The 20,995-nt window shown below is 42.3% G+C and overlaps 1 protein-coding gene across 11 annotated transcripts in view; it reads left to right on the plus strand.

The window, feature by feature from the left end:
- gphnb (gephyrin b) overlaps positions 1 to 20,995 on the plus strand; it is a 305,397-nt gene that overhangs the window by 147,915 nt on the left and 136,487 nt on the right. For all 11 annotated transcript variants that reach the window (XM_034162748.1, XM_034162754.1, XM_034162758.1 and 8 more), the window contains exons 5-6: positions 12,234 to 12,328; positions 12,401 to 12,467. In XM_034162748.1, the coding sequence (XP_034018639.1) occupies positions 12,234 to 12,328; positions 12,401 to 12,467 (162 nt within the window). The remainder of the gene's footprint in view (positions 1 to 12,233; positions 12,329 to 12,400; positions 12,468 to 20,995) is intronic.

Here is a 20,995-nt window from a genome sequence, read left to right on the forward strand (position 1 = left end):
ATCTGCTACAAACATGGCTGAGTCCGCCGTAGCAGAGGAGAAGCACTCCAGATCTTGGCGTCCATAAACATCTCCAATGGATCATTCCGGTTCTGGAACACCTGCTCCGGCCGCAAGTCTCTCCTTCCTTCCTTTTCCATCAAGTGGTGGTACATGATAGCGGCATTTTTGAGGTAAGACACTGAAGTTTTGTTGACTAAAATAAGATTAGCCTCCTCTGTACCATACTAAAAACTTTAGTCGGGTAATGCAAAGCTTTAGCCAACTAAGTGCGTTGTGTAGTGACTAACGTCAAAAGATGAGTTGACTGAGTGAGTTTAGTCAACTTAAACAAGATTAGACTGCTTTATGAAACCGGGCCCGGGAAGTTCAGTACCAGGAACATGGAACAGGCAGGAGCCTGATGGAACAAGCAGTGTATGGGAAATCATAGTGATTCTGAGAAACTGGCCCAAAAAAGCCAAAACATTGAGTACTGACTGGATTAGTAACAAGGATCTGGTTGGAAAATAGTAAGCGGGAGAGTTGGACATACTGGCAGTGAGTGAACATTGAAGAGCAGGTGATTTCGGTGTAATTGCTGCTATGAATGTGCAGACTGGAGAGTTGCTTGGACATGGAGACAATAGGTGAAACAGATGAACTGGTGGGAAACCATGTCTTTGTGGGCTGTTGCAAGTTAGTCACATTTAATTGTTGTCAAATTTATGAGAATTACTTGGGACAGTCCTATTTTTTTTCACAGAGTTTCATATCTGCAATTCCAGGGCTGTAGCACCACCAATGGGTCAAATATGGAGGTGTGCATTATGAATGATGCAACCTTTGAACATATTTTAAAAAATTAGGTACTGTTGGTTCAGAGCATCCCAAGACATCATAGTCTATCAAGACTGCATTTTCCACCATATTGGATTTGATGGGGAAAAGCAAATTTTTTTTTTTTTTTTTTTTTTTTACAGGCCACAGATTCTGTTCAGTCTCAACAAAAATTGGCACAGCGGATCTTCAGTCCAAGCCTCAAGATTCTACCTGTATATCTGTTTAATTTTTCCAAAGTGTGCATCCATCACAGCCAATTAAAATGTTGGGGGAAGAGCTGATAAATAGAAAGTCAGGTCATATCTCTGTATCAAAAACAAATGTGGTACAAGCCCGCTGGACCACGTCGTGAAAAGGAACCAAAAAAGCCAAATTAGGTGCATCTAAGGTAACCTCTAGGGTGGCCGCTTCTGGTAAGAGATGCTCTGACAGGGGTTGCTTTGTTTGCCACAATTGGCCAACACAGTGTTCTCTTTAAAACACAAACCAGTTTTAAGGACCGTTTAAGGGTAAAGAATGAAAGATTTCATATTATTCTAAACTTTGAAGTTTAGAATAGCTTTCTTATGCAGTGCAGGTATATCAGTGGAGTAGGAGTTTAGCTGCTCATATGTAGACCTGAGTTTGATTCCTGGTCATGCCACCTCTACATGTCCTTGGACAAGACACTTTGTCTGCATTGTCCCATTCTACCCAGCTTTTAATGGGTACCAGCGTTGGCTGGTGAGGTAACCTGTGATGGACGGGTGCCCCACCCAAGAGGATTTGTAGACTCTCATCCGCTTCACACCATGGAACCTGAGATGAACCTGAGCATCAGTCGGCCTCAGGGTCGGTACTGGACGTGCTTTCAGTTATTGTTCCACACTTAAGATTTTTGCAAACTGTTTTCTTTCTGCACTGGTGTTCTTTGGATTGTGGCATAGTCGAGGAACCTAAAGAATTCATGTTGCTGGAATGGTTCTGTTTAAGTGATGCTTGGATTTAATGGCGCTGCCAGCAATCAATTGGCTAATTGAATTAAACTATCAATTAAATTTGTGTATTGGTTGACTAATAAAGGTGGAGAAAGCTTTTTCAAATGGGGCCAGTTGGCACTGGATAAAATGCTATTTCCACTAAATTAAATTCTTGAAGTGTATGAAGTGTTGACATTAGTCATTGTTAGTTTATTTTATGAATGACTGAGTCAATTGAGACAACTCTGAAAAATCGAAGTAATTAGTGAACATGTATTGTGTACTCACCTTTACACAATACGTCTACAGTACGTACATTGAGGGCCTGATTTATTAAGATCCCATATCAGGAGTGCTAAATTGAGTAGGTTTTCCAAACTTTTCCACATCGGTTTGCTGACTTCCTAAGAATAATTGAGCATGTAACAATGGGTGGTAACATGATGTAGACAGCAGTAACTAAGTGATAATTTCTTGCAGGTATATGCAACATCACACAAACACATATTGTCATTTATTGAACATTTAAGAAATCAAAAATGAATGCGCCTTGAAAATGGTTTGTCGTAGGATGTGTGTAGTGTTTCACAGAAGTCCAAATTCAGAACCGCTTGGCTTAAACTGCTTAAAGTGACAGTCTTCAAATGCGCCTTCCCACAAGGGAGCATATTTCACTCCAGTGTTTATAATCTCTTCAGTTTCACATAATCATCGAGGATGTGATATAGGATGAGAATCATTTGTGTATGCTTTGTACATAGGTGCCCATACTGTCCACAATGCTGTCCATGGTTTGAACCATAGACTGTGGTGCTGTCAGCTCCTGTGTGTGACTGTTCTGAACAGATGCGCACAGTACTTTCTACTTAGCAGTGTACCTGGGTGTCAGTGCCTGGGTGTGAGACTACGTAAACAATTGCGATGTACGCCAAGCACCAACCTCCATCTGTCAAAAATGAAGCCTCACCAGAAATGGAAAAAGATGCAGTTCCTTGACTGGCCACTTGAGGCTGGATCCAATAAAGAGCGCATTACCATAGAAGCCCATGTTAAAATGCCCAACTTTAGATTAGAAATTAACGTTTTTACAGTGTGTTACAAAAAACAGTTTTGGTCTCTATAGCTAATTTCTCCTTCCATGACAACTGTACAGGCTGAGATTAGGGGGGTTTAAATCATAGGGTATGAATAATTAGGGGCGGGGTTGCTGTGAGTGTTAGGGATTGTGTGTTGTGAACCAACTCCAGATTGCTCCGTTTGCAGAAGTTGCTAGCAGTGGATGTAACTGGGTATGAAATATCTGTAATAATATGGCTTGCTGCACAGTTAGTTTTCCTAACAGATCATCAAAGAGGTCTGTGCTCTAGTATTTCTGTTGACTGAAATTTTTCTGTTAATTACTTTTGTATGTTTGCAACATTAGTATTTTTATCAACTATATGTTGTTTGATGTTGTTAGGTAATCCAGGGCCCTGTTTCATAAAGCGGTATAATCTTGTTTAGTGGACTAAACTCAGTCAGCTCATCATTTGATGTTAGTCGTTGCATAAAGCGCTTAGTTGGTTAAAGTTTTGCGTTACCCGACTAAAGTTTGTAGTCTGGTACAGAGGAGACTAATCTTATTTTATTTGACAAAACTTCAGTGTTTTATCACAAAAAAGGCTGCTATCATATAACACCACTTAATGGAGGAGGAAGGAAGGAGAGACTTTTGGCGGAAGCAGGTGTTCCAGGACCAGAGTAATCCATTGGAGATGTTTTCGGACACCAAGGTCAGGGGTGCTTCTCTGCTGCGGTGGATTCAGCCATGTTTCTTGCAGACGGACCAACCCGAAACTAAACTGTTGCGCATTGGAGTTCATTTCTTGGCAACGACACTCACAAGGCCACTATGACCGTGAAAAACATCAACTAGCTTAATATGGCAAATCTACAAGTTTAGCCGTTGATGTGAAACAGAGATTAGATGGCTAACGTTGCGCAACTAACCTTAGTTGACTAAATAAGCTTAGTTGACTAAAAGATTAGACTGCTTTTATCAAACGGGGTCCAGGTTAATTAGGGAATAACCATGTTGTGTCTGTTGATTTGCGGACATTCGTGCTGGTTATGTGGTCGCAAATTGAGCTAGCGGAAGCGGTAAAACGGATATTAGCAGCTAATGGACGATTAATCCAGCATGAACGTCCACAAATCATCAGACACAACATGGTTATTCCCATTCAAATCCAATTCCATCATTTGCATGGTTTATTTTTCTGTAGGTAATTCGGTCGGCGAGGCTTACCGTTGAGCCGAGGCAGCATCGCTCCAACAGCAGGCAGGACACGGAATAATCCATCAAATGTGAAAATCCATCAAATATGAAATGATAAGGCTGTATCTGAATCCACATCAATACTTTTGTATGGTCGCTTAAATTCACCCATTCGGCATTGTTGTCAGTAGGCGACTTTCTCTCAGCTAACAGCGCCATTATTGACATCTGCATGTCAAGGCGCGGGGTAATACATTAAATGTGAAACAGTTGAATATTTTGCGACCTTACACCTGATATTATACGGTCTTAAATCTCACATGATTAACCAATCAGATTTGAGGAAAAAGGTAATTGGGTTAGCATGAGGAAGTAAAATGGTCATAATTTTTAATACCCACACCTAGGCCACCTATCATCAAAACCACCACCCAGTCCCCAACAGCAGAGCAAGCACTGCCAGGCTATTTGTAGCCATGGCATGACTGCCCATGGATTAAATGGTTAACGGTAAATAGAGCAATAAAGAAAAAATTTTCATGCAGCAGCAACCACAGCCTCCGAAATACTGCCCAAAGAGGTGCATTGTTTTCCCTCACATTCAAGAAGGGCCCACAACTTCTCAGTCGGATTTAAATTAGGTTAAGATGGGGAGCAATGTCATTATTCTGTCATCTTTGAGGCATTTACCAGCAAGCCAAGCAGTGGAGTACTTTGATGTGTGATGGAGTGTTGGCCTGCATAAAAATCACAGCCTTATTGAATGATGCAGACTTTATGCTGTATCACTGCGTGAAGGAAGTATCCTCTAAATACTGGCAGGAGGTTTGGAAGTTGATTTGAAGTCTGTCTTAAACCTCAAATGATCCAACATCCTTAATAAGAGTAGCACATACTTGTGCCCCTCTTCCAACCTGCCGGTGTTTGACTTGAAGTGGTGCTTTTGGGCACAAGCCTTTGGGTTGTATTTGTCCATAAAACCTTTGAATCTTATGATGAGGTTTTTTTTTTTTTTTACCCCAATCTTGACATTTCAACTTACGAGTCTTGTTCAGTTGTGGTTGTGTTTCAGCCTTCCTTACCTTGGCCATGTCTCTGAGCACTGAATACCTTGTACTTCTGGACACTCTAGGTAGGTTACAGTTCGGAAATGTGGTGACACTGGAGGATAATGGGTTTCTGGGCCCGGTTTCCTGAAACGGTCTAATCTTGTTTAGTCTACTAAACTCACTTAGACAACGAATATTTTGACGTTAGTCGTTGCACAAAGTGCTTAGTCGGCTAAAGTTTCACATTAGCCAATGAAAGCTTTTATCCTGGTACAGAGGAGGCTAATCTTATTTTAGTCAACAAAATTTCAGTGTCTTGTGTCTAAATTGGCGGCTATCATGTACCACCAATTGATGGAAGCAAGAAGGTAGGAGAGACTTGCGGTGGGAGCGGGTGTTCTGAGACCGGAATAATCCATTGGAGATGTTTACGGACGCCAAGGCTGGGAGCGCTTCTCCTCTGGTGCGGCAGACTCAGCCATGTTTGTAGCAGATGGACCAACCGGGAGGAAACAAAACTCTATATTGGAGGTATTTCTTGGCAACAGCACTGGTGAGGCCGCTTATACCCTAGCTAATGTACATGTTTAGCCGTCGATGTGAAACAGAGATTAGACAGCTCTAACCTTAGTCGACAAAGTAAGTTTAGTAGACTAAGAGATTAGACTGCTTTATGAAACTTAATTTTTCTTGGGTTTTATATAAATTGGAGTTGGAAATATGCATCAAAATAAGGTCAAAATCCCTGCTTAGAAGCAGGGTAACCCCTTCACGTGTCATTAACTGCATGATTTTATACATTATTTCACCTTATTAAATGTTTAGGATTCACACTGCTGTTTCATAATTCCTGTCACCAACCTCAGAATATGCAAACACACACACCTACACACATTTGAGTTGGCAGGAGATGAGCTTTGGCTCTCAGCAGTATCGCTGGTCCTCATCAATCACGGCCGACAGCAGCAACCTTTGTGGAAGAGGGAAGTGTTGTAGGCACTGTAGTCACTGATAATCCTCAGTATCTGATTCAACCCTGCACACCGGAGCAGTGAGTCTCGGTCTGGGTTTGATGTTACACAAGAAATACCGAACTGATTCTGTGCTTGAGCGGGACAGAACATTTTTATATCGCGTCATTACCCTAATCAGATGTCTTTGTGTATTTACATTCTATTACTGCAATAAGTTCCCTCGAAAATTGACTTTTACGTCCACGTTTGAGATGTACAGCTGTTTATCGTTGCTTAAAAATAGGCTTTCTTTCTACTTATACTTATAAATCCGTTGTTTCTGTTTTCCTTCATGAAAATGGTGAACAGTGTGCCTCATTCTAATGGGTGCTAATACATTTTATTACAGTGTAATCTGAGGAGTCAGAGTATCTGGGTTTAGGATTGTTCTGAATCAAGACCGAGATCCAGGCTTTCAGTGACTTCCTTGCCATCAGAAATCAATCTGTATGTGGTGAAAGTGTTGAACCTTTGGAGACATTCATTCATCTCAGCACTGACATTCATGCCTCTGTGTCCTCTGCCTTGTAGATGGAGAGGCAGAACTTAAATATTCACTACATCGCTGGAAAGTTCCGGTTTACTTTTTGTGTCCGAGTGCTGCCTGTTTTATGGATCTATGATGATGATGATATCTATGAGACTAACGAGTGACCTAAGATGACTGCTGGATGTCTTTGGTACTCGAGCTCTTTGGAGGATCTTTGGATAACACTGGCGAGAACAGTTACGTAGGGAGACTCAGATGGGGATTATCACTTGAATCATGTGGTAACATCAGCTTTGACATTTTGTCAGTGTAGCGCATTTCTTTGGTAATATCCCATCATTCAAGTGCCTCCGTGTTCAGGACCACAGTCGCTCGAGAAGGTCACGGAGACGCCCACATCACCTGGCTGCAGCAGGTAAATTTAGTTTTGAGATATAGGAAAGGGCCAGATGTTTGCTTGGGTGGTTCCCATCCAGGCATCGAGTTGGTTCCATTGTGTGGTGGATGTCCAGTGCGTGCTGTCAGAGTGGACCTGGTGTCATTTCATATCAGCTGACCCTACCTGTCATTTAATACTGAACGCATCTTTTCAAGGTCCAATAAATGACATTTTAAACATTGCTGCAGCCAGCTGCTATTTTCTAAGAAAGATTTATTTCTGAATGGCATCCTGCTCCAGTCATAAAGTGACACTCCTTCTGTGTGTGTGCTTTTCTGTCACCTGTTTCCATAGCAGGACCTGCTGCACATGCACATTTTGGGCATATCATGTAAACGGCAAAATCAGATGATCGTTATCTGATTATGAGAAATGGGATTAACACACCTGGATTTCTCCCCAATACTCCGATTTCTCCTGTACATATAAATCATTAATCAGGGTTTTTTTGTTGTTGTTGTTGTTTTACATGTGCGTAACTGTAAAAATAGTTGTGACTGACTCACATTTCCAGAGGTGCAGCAGAACAATCTGTTGTCTCGTAGCTCCTCTTAGCATCCATCATCAGATCACAAAGTTCAGAGAGTCTGTTAATCGTGTGTCCAAAAAAATAATAATTTGACAGGGTGACCAAGCGTCCTTGAACAGCCCTGTGTGTTGTTTCAGTGTACTAAAGAGCAAATTTCTTTGCGATCTATGCGGTTTATAGACAAATAGTTTATAGTTGAGTGGATTTCTAAAACCATGATGTCATAATTTGGGCCCAACGACATCAACTCTGTGTGAGAGAGAGAGAGAGAGAGACAGAGAGAGAGAGAGAGAGAGAGATTTTTTCAGTCTGTTTTTTCTTCAGGAGCTGGCCTTTCTTCTTTCTCTACTTCCAAAGAAATCCAACTAATGAACTGAAATCATGTAAACCCGGTTCCCAATTATCACATTACTGAAGTGTATGTAAACATGAGCGATCAGATTATTACAGTTATCTGATTGTTATGGTCATGTAAACATGGCTTAATGTAAACATGAAGCTGCTCTGCCTGTTCCATTATTTTGGTGAGGTTCAACCCCATCACCTGACTATTCTGGTACAGTCAGCCAAACCGCTTTTTTTTGACACTGCTGACAGTTGGGAAAGCTTCAGATCAGCACACCAAAAAGTCTATTTGATTGCATAATTCTGTTTTCCCTCCTCCAGATGAGAAATTATTAAAGGATAACTACTGAGATATACATTAAAGGTGAGGCAAATAAGTATTTGATCCATTGTCGATTTTGCAAGTTTTCCCACCTACAAAGAATGGAGAGGTCTGTAATTTATATCATAGGTGCACTTCAACTGTGAGAGACAGAATCTAAAACAAAAAAAATGGAAAATCACATTGTATGATTTTTAAATAATAACAGATGGGCTGAACATTTCAGTGGAGTTCTAAACCGCCAATCATCTGTCAGTTAAGCTGATATTTCCTGCCTACCACAGGTAGAGATAAATACCGAGCTAGACATTCCGTCAATTGAAGCTGAAGTTGGGAATGCTGTCAAACAACTGTCCTGTGGCAAAGGCCCCAGTTTGGATGCCATTCCAACTGACATACACAATACCGGTGGTCCTACACTCATTCAGAAGTTAACAGAACTGTTCATGTCACTCTGGGACAAAGGCATCCTCTCTCAAAAGTTTAAAGACACCTCTGTTATCCACCTGTACAAACGTAAAGGGAACTGACAGTCCTTTGACAGTCACAGAGGCATATCACTACTGTCCGTTGCTGGGAAGATCCTCGCAAGAGTATTGCTTAACCGACCCATCCAGCACCTTGAGTAGGTTCTCCTACCAGAGAGTCCACGTGGTTTCCATGCTGGCCGAGGCACGGTGGATGTGATGTTTTCTGTTTGTCAGGTCCAAGAAAAATGTCTAGAGCAACACCAACATCATTACGCTACCTTAGTAGACCTGACCAAGGCCTTTGACACAGTCAGCCGCCAGGGGCTTAGGAGAATCATATCAAAGTTTGGCTGCACACCACACCAGTGCTCAACATGCGGCTGCTACTCCACGCTCAAATTGGCCTCCACAGACACAGCTTAAGTCATGTGCAACATCACCTGCCAGAAAATCATGGTCAACATCATGAATGACGGACAACCAACATAGGTGCTTTATTGGAAATCGTTTGCTTCAGTATCGTTACGTCAACTCATTGGGAAACTGACATTGTTGTCTTAGTGCCATATTTTAACCCAAGTGGGTCAAAATCCTTGATTGTTTACAGAAAAAATGAATTTTGATTATATTGGCATTACAACCTTGTAAACCCTGTGTTTGAATCAATTAAACTGATGCAAAAGAAGACACTTTTTATGACTTACATGGTTAAAACATGAAAAATGGACACCACCTTTAAACTAAACCTCACCTATAAGTATTCCAAATATTCTGGCAAAATTATGGAACACATCTTACCCACTCTTTCCACATGGAGGCCAGTAAGAACTGTTGAATCAAACCAAACCACTTCCCTTCTCTTCCGTTGAGTGGCATTGTATGATTCATGATGAAAGACAAATCAAGCCCTGCCCTCACCTTTCCGCTCTTGTGCCTCCACATTCTTCACTTTCCTCTTCCCTCGCTCCCCAGTCCGAGCCCACAATGCAGTGCAGGGCCTCTTCTCCTTTGAAGTGTTTTCTTTCTCCGCTCCCTCTGCTAATGGTGCGTTTGAAGTGTCACTAAACTCAAGGGCACCCAGCGCACAGCTGGAGGAGCAGCCACTGTCTCCTCCATGGTCTTATCTTGCACGAATGTGCTGCACCAAAAAAATAAATCAATACACATAACACCAACATTTCCATAGCACACTACTTTCTCTGTTGGACATTTTCCCCAGCAGTGGCCCTGAGGTTCCACAGCAGGCCAGGACAGAGAAATTTATTTCCCACCTGACTGCTCATCAGTGCACACACTGTATAATCATGTAAGGACACAGTGTGTACAAAATAAGATGAACAGCTGGTGTCTTGATTTAAAACCAGCACCAACCTCCAGTGTTGAAAAGTGATGTGCAAGTGTCCAAACCTGTAGTTCCAAGAATGGCCACTTGGTCATCATGTTAAAATGGCCAACTTTACAACACAAACATTTACAGCCTCGTACAAAAAAACAGTTTTGGTCTCTGTAGCTAGTTTCCCCATATAAGACAAATGTATGGACATAAATGTTTATATAACTCATGAGTTTTTGAGGTTTTTGTATATGTTTTATTTGCATTGGTTAGTTTCAGTGTTATAATTTCAATTTGTCTTAATTTAATTTTAGATTTTCTTATTGAATTATTTGGTTACATAAGACACTATGAACATTGTAACACCTTGCAAAGAAAGATGTCAACATATGTGGAAGTGCATTTGTTGTAATTGGGTGCCGTAGTCTTGTTTGAGGATGGGCGCTAAAGGGTTAAACTATGACGCAATAATCCTACAACCAGGGACCATCCTCGTCAGTCCCCATCAGAAACATGGCACTTTCTCTGAGTTTTTTTTGGCAAATTACACCACAAACTAAATCTAAATGCAAAGAAAGAGTGAAGATGCGGCAGAAAGTGGACATGTGTTGTGGTTTGTTTATGACCCACAGCTCAAATATGTCGAGACAGTTGTGGAGGTGAGAGACTGCAGCTACTCTGTCAAGGTGTGTAGACTAAAACTTAGCGACACGACCTCTTCCATTTGCCTTGTCTTCCCTTTTCCACGGGGAACTGTAAAAACTGCACTTATCGCAACTGCTTCCGCGGTTGCAGCCGAAAACAAAAACAGTACACCATTTTTACAAAAATTAGTTTTCTGTCATCAGTGGTTGGTCGGTTTATATACACACACATTGCAGTACCTTGTGTGTTGGTTTTTACAAATAAATCTGTCTTTGTAAATATGTCTTTTTTTCATTTGTAAAAAAAAAAGCAATTTGAAAACTGAAAATTTTGTTTGTGATTCAGCTCTTAGCAGATGTGTGGCAATTGGTATTCACACTGCCATCTAGGGCAGTGTTTTCACATAATTTTCCCATAATGCCTTTCGGCATATCTGTCTATAAACACTAAAACCTTCAAAATTAGTGCATTACTTTAAAACATATAGCTGATATTTTCACTTTGTAAAAACAACAAAGGTGACATTAATGTCCATAGCTTGTCCGGAATTAGTTTGTTTAAAATTTTAACCATAAGTCAACACGGTCTTGCTGTGCATGTCTCCTGTGAGACATCTGCAAGTGTGTATGACTGTGAAAATAAATGATCTTTTGTTTTTTTGGGGGGGGCTCCTCTTCCTTTCTCTCTGGTCACCAGGTCTCTTTTGCTAAGAGAAGACTGATCTGAGACAGAAGCGCTTGCTTGTTGTTGTTTTTGATTGTTTTTTAATTTACTCAGAAGTGTCAGTAGCTGCCAGTGTACTGGAGGCAATACTAAAAGTTATCGGTTTAGCTTTTAGCTGTAGCTTCTGCTAAATTTTTTAGGGGTTTATCGGATTAGCTTTATAAAAGTTAACTTTTCAGTTAGCGGATTAACGGTTATCGAAACTAACTTTTTGGTTAGCTGTGCCCACCACTGGTGAATTGTGATAGAAGGGTATCTGCAAGAGTGAAAGGGAAAGTTTACAAGATGCTAGTGAACCAGCAATGTTGTATGGCTTTGAGGTGGTGTTACAAACAAGACACGAGACGGAGCTGAAGCTGCTGCAATTTTCTTCATGGAGTGATGAGGACGAACAGGATTAGGAATGAACATATCAGAGGAACTGCATAGGTAGGACAGTTGGGAGACAAAGTCAGAGAGATGAGATTGAGAGGGTTTGGACATGTGCAGAGGAGAAATCCAGGGTTTATATGGAGAAGGATGCTGAGGTTTATGGATTTGCTGAGGGAGGACATGTAGATGGCTGGTGTGACAGACACAGAGATGATACAAAGGACAGGGAGAGATGGAGATGGATGTCATCTACGGTGGCGACCTCACCCCCGTGCAAAGTGTAGAAAGATGGTTTAGTATATTTTTATACATTTTGTTATTGTTTGTTGTGTGTGTGTGTTCATTTGTTTATATTTGCTTTGCATCTTCATCACATGTAACCCAGCTGTTTGATGAATTTGTAATAACCAGCACTGTGGACTGGCACCAACCATCACAAAGGCTCTGTCTCTTGTCTGTCTTCAGGCCACAAAGGAGGTCATAGAGCGAGAGGCCCCGGGCATGTCTCTGGCCATGCTGATGGGATCCCTCAACGTCACACCTCTAGGCATGCTTTCCAGGTAAGACGTGCACTCAGCAAACGTGCGCTTGCTTTGTCCCGCTCGGTATTCAGTCTGGACCGTCTCTTACAGACCTGTATGCGGTATCCGAGGGAAGACGCTCATCATTAATTTACCGGGAAGCAAGAAAGGCTCCCAGGTAGGACGTTACACTGCAAGCAGCTTGACCACCGTCTTTATGCGACCTGGCGGATAACATGAAAAATGCATTTTTATTTCCTCCTGTCTGCATGATAGTTGGGTCCATAAGTGTTTGGACAATGGCACAATAGTTTTTTTGTAATTTTGCCTCTGCACACCACCACAATGGAGTTGAAATGAAGCAGTCGAGATGTTCTTGTGCTGTAGAGTTTTAGCATTAAAGCTAGAGTGCCACCTATATTTCACTAAACTGACAAAATATGGTTTCTCATGAAATCAAAGCATTATAATGTTGGTTTATTTTAGAAACATCTTGTAAAATTACAACTCATTTTAAGGAGGAGAATGCATAAGTGTTGGGGAGAATTCTATAATTAATATTTTTTTCTTTTTAGCGCCATCTGCAGGAGGACGTGCGTGTGCATGACATTTCACATTTGTGAAATGAGGTGTTATCAGGTTACAAAAACAACATTTTTCATTTTAGAAGTGTTTATTTCTGGCTATCTTTTACATAAAATATGAGAAACAGCTTAGATTTGCACAGAAATGCCACCGTTTCGGGGCGTTTTCCACCATGTTGTATTAGGAGCCACAGGGAGACCAACCAGTGATGTCACTGTACCTCTCCACTCTGATTGGCTGATACTTTATCCTTCGCATAATACTTTGCAGAAATCTGGGGAAGCCCACCACATGACATTTGATGTCACTGTCAGTCTCAACTGTATATAAGTACTTCAAGCCCATCTGTTCTTTTGAAATTTTTCCCTTTGGGGAACTTTTTATACATATTTTCGAGACAATGCTTGTATGACAATGATTGTATTGGTAATGTTATATAATGAATCTCACGCGTAAAGGCTAATAAACAAAATAATAGGGGTGCCAATGACTTCACTGTCCTGCAGGTGGCAGCACAGCATGTGGTGCATTCATTTTCTTGTGGAGTCCTGAACAGTCTTCAAAACACGACCTTAAATGAACTCACAATGGCAACTCAAGACCTTCGAACTGAAGATGTCCTGGATGAATAAAGAATGGAAAGAGATAATACTATGGCACAGATTGTTTTCCTTAAATACTCTGGATTCAGAGGAAGATGTTTTTTCCTTTCAGATAGCACTTATGCTGTGCTCTTTCTGCAGATGCCTTTACACTAGGTGGCGCTATGCACCTGAAGCTAGTTGCAATCTGCCTGTTAACTACAAAAATAACCATTCAAATTGTTTTGACAAAGTTAGCCGTTGTTAATTTGCAGTACCACCGAACAGATTAGAGCATTTATTGTTTTTGAGTTACTGTATTGTACGCTAGCTAGCTAGCTAGGATGGACTCGCTCACTCACGCTTTTCTGCATTTTTTCCGGGCACTACTGTGCTGACCTGCACATCTGTATCTGTGTCTGTCTCATTACGCACTCGCTCCTCGTGATTGATTTCAGTATTTCTTTTTAATCATCTACGCCACCTCTCCCAGTTCCCTGCCACAGCAGAGTCTCCCTCGTCAACCCCCAGTTAAAGTTAAGGGCTTTTATTGCAATGATCTCCTGTGACAAGGTTTGGAAAACATCAGCTGTCAGTTGAGCACGGTTAAAAATGTATTGGATTTTTTTTTTAAATTATGATTTTAGTCATAAAACTGATATTATTTGGCACCACTAAATTTTACTCCTTACTGTTCAGATTCATGTCATAGTCTTATGTCTCCAGGATGATCAAAATTTGCCTTGCCTGGAAAGATTTTTTTGAATGTTGAACCATGAGGGTAAAGAAGCAAGATCGACCGTCATTTGTGATTGAAAGTGTCAAAAAATAAAAAGACATAATGTGGAAACAGGCAGTGACGGACATAGCTCATAAACATCAAGATCTACAGATAAAATCTAGGCATATTTCACGCGGACTTTTTGCTGGATATCTGCTGGACACAGGAGTACAACAAAACTCACACAGGCCTCTGTGCCAATTCTCAATAGTAACGTTAGTTACATCGGTTTTACTTGGTTTGCCAGAATGAGTGTTTGGGGAGAATAATGCTTTGTTGTTGTTTTATCAGATGTATTTGAAATTCTGGCTTCCCAGTTTCCATTGACTGTAGCGTGAACTTCAAACCGTTCACACGTTTAAATCATTCATGTTGCAAATGAGTGAACACACGATATCTGCCAGGTAAACTTCTGATAAAATATTTTATCAAGGATGACATACCACAGAAATAAAGGTACTGTATTTTCCAGAGTGTAAATTTCCTGGGATTTTTTATTAGTCTGGGAGATCCCACAGTTTATATGCTGGTAAATACAGTACGTTAACTAGATATGAACACAAACTCAATTTTTTTGAAAATTCAAATGGGACTACATGTTTAAGTTAGACGTTATATCACCATTCTCTCTCTCTCTCTCTCTCTCTCTCTCTCTCTCTCTCTCTCTCTCTCTCTCTCTCTCTCTCTCTCAACTGTGAGACTTAAAAAATATATATATTTTTAGCCTTTGTGGCTTAGAGAAACGCTTGCAAACCACATAGCAAAAATGAAACACATTTGATTTATACTAAGACAAAGAAATTCTTCCACGATTTTGCACTTTAGTGGACTTTCTCCCGTACAGTAGTGTTCAGAATAATAGTAGTGCTATGTGACTAAAAAGATTAATCCAGGTTTTGAGTATATTTCTTATTGTTACATGGGAAACAAGGTGCCAGTAAATTCAGTAGATTCTCACAAATCCAACAAGACCAAGCATTCATGATATGCACACTCTTAAGGCTATGAAATTGGGCTATTAGTAAAAACAAGTAGAAAAGGGGGTTTTCACAATAATAGTAGTGTGGCATTCAGTCAGTGAGTTCGTCAATTTTGTGGAACAAACAGGTGTGAATCAGGTGTCCCCTATTTAAGGATGAAGCCAGCACCTGTTGAACATGCTTTTCTCTTTGAAAGGTTGGAAATGGGATGTTCAAGACATTGTTCAGAAGAACAGCGTAGTTTGATTAAAAACTTGATTGGAGAGGGGAAAACCTATACGCAGGTGCAAAAAATTATAGGCTGTTCATCTACAATGATCTCCAATGCTTTAAAATGGACAAAAAAAACAGAGACGCGTGGAAGAAAATGGAAAACAACCATCAAAATGGATAGAAGAATAACCAGAATGGCAAAGGCTCACCCATTGATCAGCTCCAGGATGATCAAAGACAGTCTGGAGTTACCTGTAAGTGCAGTTAGAAGACGCCTGTGTGATGCTAATTTATTTGCAAGAATCCCCCTCAAAGTCCCTCTGTTAAATAAAAGACGTGCAGAAGAGGTTACAATTTGCCAAAGAACACATCAACTGGCCTAAAGAGAAATGGAGGAATATTTTGTGGACTGATGAGAGTAAAATTGTTCTTTTTGGGTCCAAGGGCCGCAGACAGTTTGTGAGATGACCCCCAAACTCTGAATTCAAGCCACAGCTCACAGTGAAGACAGTGAAGCATGGTGGTGCAAGCATCATGATATGGGCATGTTTCTCCTACTATGGTGTTGGGCCTATATATCGCATACCAGGTATCATGGATCAGTTTGGATATGTCAAAATACTTGAAGAGGTCATGTTGCCTTATGCTGAAGAGGACATGCCCTTGAAATGGGTGTTTCAACAAGACAGTGACCCCAAGCACACTAGTAAACGAGCAAAATCTTGGTTCCAAACCAACAAAATTAATGTTTTGGAGTGGCCTGCCCAATCCCCGGACCTAAATCCAATTGAGAACTTGTGGGGTGACATCAAAAAAGCTGTTTCTGAAGCAAAACCAAGAAATGTGAATGAATTGTGGAATGTTGTTAAAGAATCTTGGAGTGGAATAACAGCTGAAAGGTGCCACAAGTTGGTTGAGTCCATGCCTCGCAGATGTGAAGAAATCATGGAAAAATGTGGTTATACAACTACATACTAGTTTAGTGATTCACAGGATTGCTAAAAAAGCAGTTTGAACATAATAGTTTTGAGTTTGTAGCGTCAACAGCATATGCTACTATTATTGTGAACACTCCCTTTCCTACTTTTTTTTTACTAATAGCCCAATTTCATAGCCTTAAGAGTGTGCATATCATGAATGCTTGGTCTTGTTGGATTTGTGAGAATCTACTGGTACCTTGTTTCCCATGTAACAATAAGAAATATACTCAAAACCTGGATTAATCTTTTTAGTCACATAGCACTACTATTATTCTGAACACTACTGTATCTCAGGATCTGCTGGTTCTGTGGTCCTAATTTTGCTGTCACATTATAGAAATAGTTAGATTCAAGTTTCCATCAGCTCTAATGGAAAATGATGTCAGAAATATTAGCATTTCCATGGTAATGGTCAAAACAACTAAATTTTCCCACTACCCCCCATTTTTGGTGATTTGGGATTTTGGTGATAAATTGCTCAAAAAAATTTGTCTGGTTTTGCAGACAGTGTTGTTATATTACGTGCCAACATGGACAGGGGTATATAATAATTACCATATTCCTATAGATGAAAGTTCACAGTTTGAATCCTTGTCTATACCTTGGAAAGCATAGAGCTTCTGGGAGGGTGTCTGTGATGAACCGGGATATTCCAACGATGTGCCGTGATCTTGTTTCAACTGTGCCAGAATTTTCAAAATGTTCGATAAATTTCTCTTTTTCCCGTTGCATACATTGAAATACGAGGTGCATCCAAAAAGGATTTTATCTTATTTTTCCCACAGAAACAAATTAGGCGTGTGAGTTGTCATTTGGTTTGGAAGGGTGGGGAATTTTCTTGCACATGCGTGAATATTTTTTCACTCGCAAAGCACGTCAGTCACAAGCAGCAAGTGAAGACGATTTTCATTTGCTGTAACGTGACAGAACACCTTGAGGCCACCACAAGCCAAAATGAAAAAGTGATTGACGGAATACGGACTGTGGTCATGGATGACCATCTTGTCACCATGCAAGAACTTAACACGGGTAGATTCTATTTTGACTGAGGATTCGGGCATGTGGAGAGTGTCAGTGAAATTCTTGATGAAGCTGCTGACAGTGGAGGTGAAGCAGCTACATCTGTAAGTCTCACAGCCGCTTATTCTGCTCAACTAATTCAGGCTTTCCTGACCACAATATAATACAATACTCCTGTGATTCATCAGGCTCCCTACTCTCTCACACACACATCTCCCAGCGGTTCTGCCATTAATGGAATCATTCTGTCAATTACTTGGTCATATATATATATATATATATATATATATATATATATATATATATATATATATATATATACACTTTCTCATTAGCCTGTTATCTATGATGTGCAGAAATTAAAGTATTCATAAATGCTAAACTATGATAGCAGGTATTATGGATTTTTGTGGATTGAGGGTATTGTTATTGGCCCCACTTTCTTTTCTGCTTGTTCTATGTTCTTTGTCATGTCTAAAGTTGTGTCTGTTTTCTTTCTCACTCTCTTATATCTGTCTTGCAGGACATCTTCTGTTATTTTACATCCTTCCGTCCCTTGCTTTACTTTTTCTGTCCATCCTACTGCCTTTTTTGCCATTTCTTTTCACGGTTGCTCCTGCTATCTCGTTTAATCTCTCAGGATCTTGTCCTCCTCGTCCTTCTCGCTCTCTGTCTCCATCTCTGTCTGTCCAGGTCTTTCTCTTTCTTTTTGTCATCCCCCTGCCACCACCCTACAGAACAGCAGTCCCCCCCACCACCATCCTCCTTCGTCTATCTCTCACTTGTTTCTCATCCGCCGTCAGTACATCCAGGGATTTTGCTGTTTAGTCTTCTTGACAGTTCCTCTCCTCCAGGACAAAACAGAAGGAGGAAAAAAAAACAGCAAAACAAGCTTACCTCAGTAATTTTCCCAGCACGCAATAAAAGCCTAAAATGGGAATGAAGAATGTCTCCAGACTCTTACCCGATCCTCACTCTTCTGTTTCCCGCTATTTCTTCACTCCAAATCACCCTTTCCACATCCTCCAAAAATGCTCAGATCTGGCTTTCAAACACACCAACAAGAGGCATAAACGGCATCCTGAGAAGTTTGAGATGCGCATGAATGAGCATCGGTGGGGTTGTAAAAGAAGGTGGGAGTAGCAGATGAAAATGTTGTCTTGAGGTGGCATGGCAGATCTCACAGGCTGCTGGTTGGTCAGTCAGATTAACGCCTTCATTTTTGATTTCCTGCACAGAGGAGGCCTCTGCGAGGGGATACATGTGGTTTTGATCCAGTTGAGTGATTGGCAGTTATGATATATAATACTAATCCAGTCATACATACATTATAGTGTAGCAGATAAGAGAATATTTAGAGCGGAATCCTGCAAATGTTGATACAAGCATCAAATTTAGTACAAATACTCCTTAGACATTCCTCTTTTGAAAAAAAAAATTGGGCACTTGAATTTTCAGTCAGCGGTGGTGTCACTTGAAGAATTACACAGGGGTCAAAATTAAAAGATGCTCCAATCATATTGAAAACTATACCTCATTATTTGACTGATTATAAAGATTCCAAAAAGGTATAGTTTGGACTATCTGTAACTGAATTCCATGGAGTTTGTTGTGAAAGTGTCGTGACACGGACCCACAACAGGGGGCGTTAATGAACGGACAATGGATAAGCCAAAAAGTAACAATTTAATGTTGTGAATCGCACAACAACGTACAGACAATAACAATATGGTGGACTGTCAATCATACACCAGGTGACGTGTGGGCAGGCTCGACGATAGAAGACGCCTGGAGAGAGAAGAGCTGGATCCCCACACAGCTTCCAACACCAACGGAGCTGAAGAACACCGGAGCCGCCAAGCCCTGCGCCCCAGGTGGCCGCTGTCTTCAGCAGTCAGACCCGGTACTGCTGGCAAAGAACAGAGACAGTCCAGATGAGTGTGAGTTCGCACACTCAGTAATCCCACAGTCTGTATTAAGTAAAGGAGGGAAAACCTCCACCTCCAATCACACACACTCGTGCAGCTCCTGGTCAACCACTTATCTGAGTTGGGGTGTGAGGCGAAGCCGTCGCTGTCACACCAAACGCCAATCCTCCAGATAAGGAAAAAACTCCAGGAAAACAGCTGCAAATAGGAGTTCAGGTTAAACACACACAGTGTCAGGCAGCAGAGAAATTACCTGAATGGTAGTTGATTTCTCGGCGAGGAGGTGGAGTTGCAGTCCGGTCTTTGTAGTGGTGGTGATGGGTGACAGCTTGTGTTGATTAATGACAGCTGTCACCTCCAGCAAAGCCGACGCCCTCTCGTGCTTGAAGCCCGCACTTCAAGCAGGGCGCCATCTTGTGGTGGTGGGCCAGCAGTACCTCCTCTTCAGCGGCCCACACAACAGGACCCCCCCCCCTCAACGGGCGCCTCCTGGCGCCCGACCAGGCTTGTCCGGGTGCCGCCGGTAGAAGTCGGCCAGGAGGGCCGGGTCCAGGATGAAGCTCCTCTTCACCCAGGAGCGTTCTTCGGGTCCATACCCCTCCCAGTCCACCAAATACTGGAACCCCCGGCCCTTCCGACGGACGTCCAGGAGCCGGCGCACGGTCCAAGCCGGCTCCCCGTCGATGATCCGGGCAGGAGGCGGCGCCGGTCCGGGGGCACAGAGGGGTGACACGTGGTGAGGTTTGATGTGGGACACATGGAAAACCGGGTGGATCCGCAGTGAAGCTGGCAGCTTCAGCTTCACTGCGGCTGGACTGAGGACCTTGAGGATAGGGAAAGGTCCGATGTATCTGTCCTTCAACTTTTGGGATTCCACTTGCAGGGGAATGTCCTTTGTAGAAAGCCAAACCTCCTGCCCAGGCTGGTACGCAGGGGCCGGGGCACGCCGGCGGTCTGCATGGTTCTTGGCCCTCGTCTGGGCTTTGAGCAGGGCAGAGCGGGCGGTACGCCACACCCGACGGCACCTTCTCAGATGGGCCTGGACCGAGGGCACCCCGACCTCTCCCTCCACTAGCGGGAACAATGGGGGCTGGTACCCCAAACACACTTCAAATGGGGAGAGGCCGGTGGCAGACGAGACTTGGCTATTATGAGAGTACTCGATCCAGGCCAGATGGTCACTCCAGGCCGTCGGGTGCGCGGAGGTCACGCAACAGAGGGCCTGCTCCAGTTCCTGGTTTGTCCGCTCTGCCTGCCCGTTCGTCTGGGGGTGGTACCCAGACGAGAGACTGACGGTGGCCCCCAGTTCCCTACAGAAACTCCGCCAGACCTGGGAGGAGAACTGAGGACCACGATCCGAGACAATGTCTGATGGAATCCCATGCAGACGCACGACGTGGTGGACCAGGAGGTCTGCAGTCTCCTGGGCCGTCGGGAGCTTCGGGAGGGCCACGAAGTGGGCCGCCTTGGAAAATCGGTCCACTATCGTTAGGATGGTGGTGTTTCCCTGGGACGGCGGGAGGCCCGTGACAAAGTCCAGGCCGATATGAGACCAGGGGCGACGAGGCACTGGCAGAGGCTGGAGGAGGCCTTGGGCCTTGTGATGGTCAGCTTTGCCCCTGGCGCAGGTGGTGCAGG

Source organism: Thalassophryne amazonica, chromosome 21 (assembly GCF_902500255.1).
Source record: "Thalassophryne amazonica chromosome 21, fThaAma1.1, whole genome shotgun sequence".
Lineage (NCBI taxonomy): Eukaryota > Metazoa > Chordata > Actinopteri > Batrachoidiformes > Batrachoididae > Thalassophryne > Thalassophryne amazonica.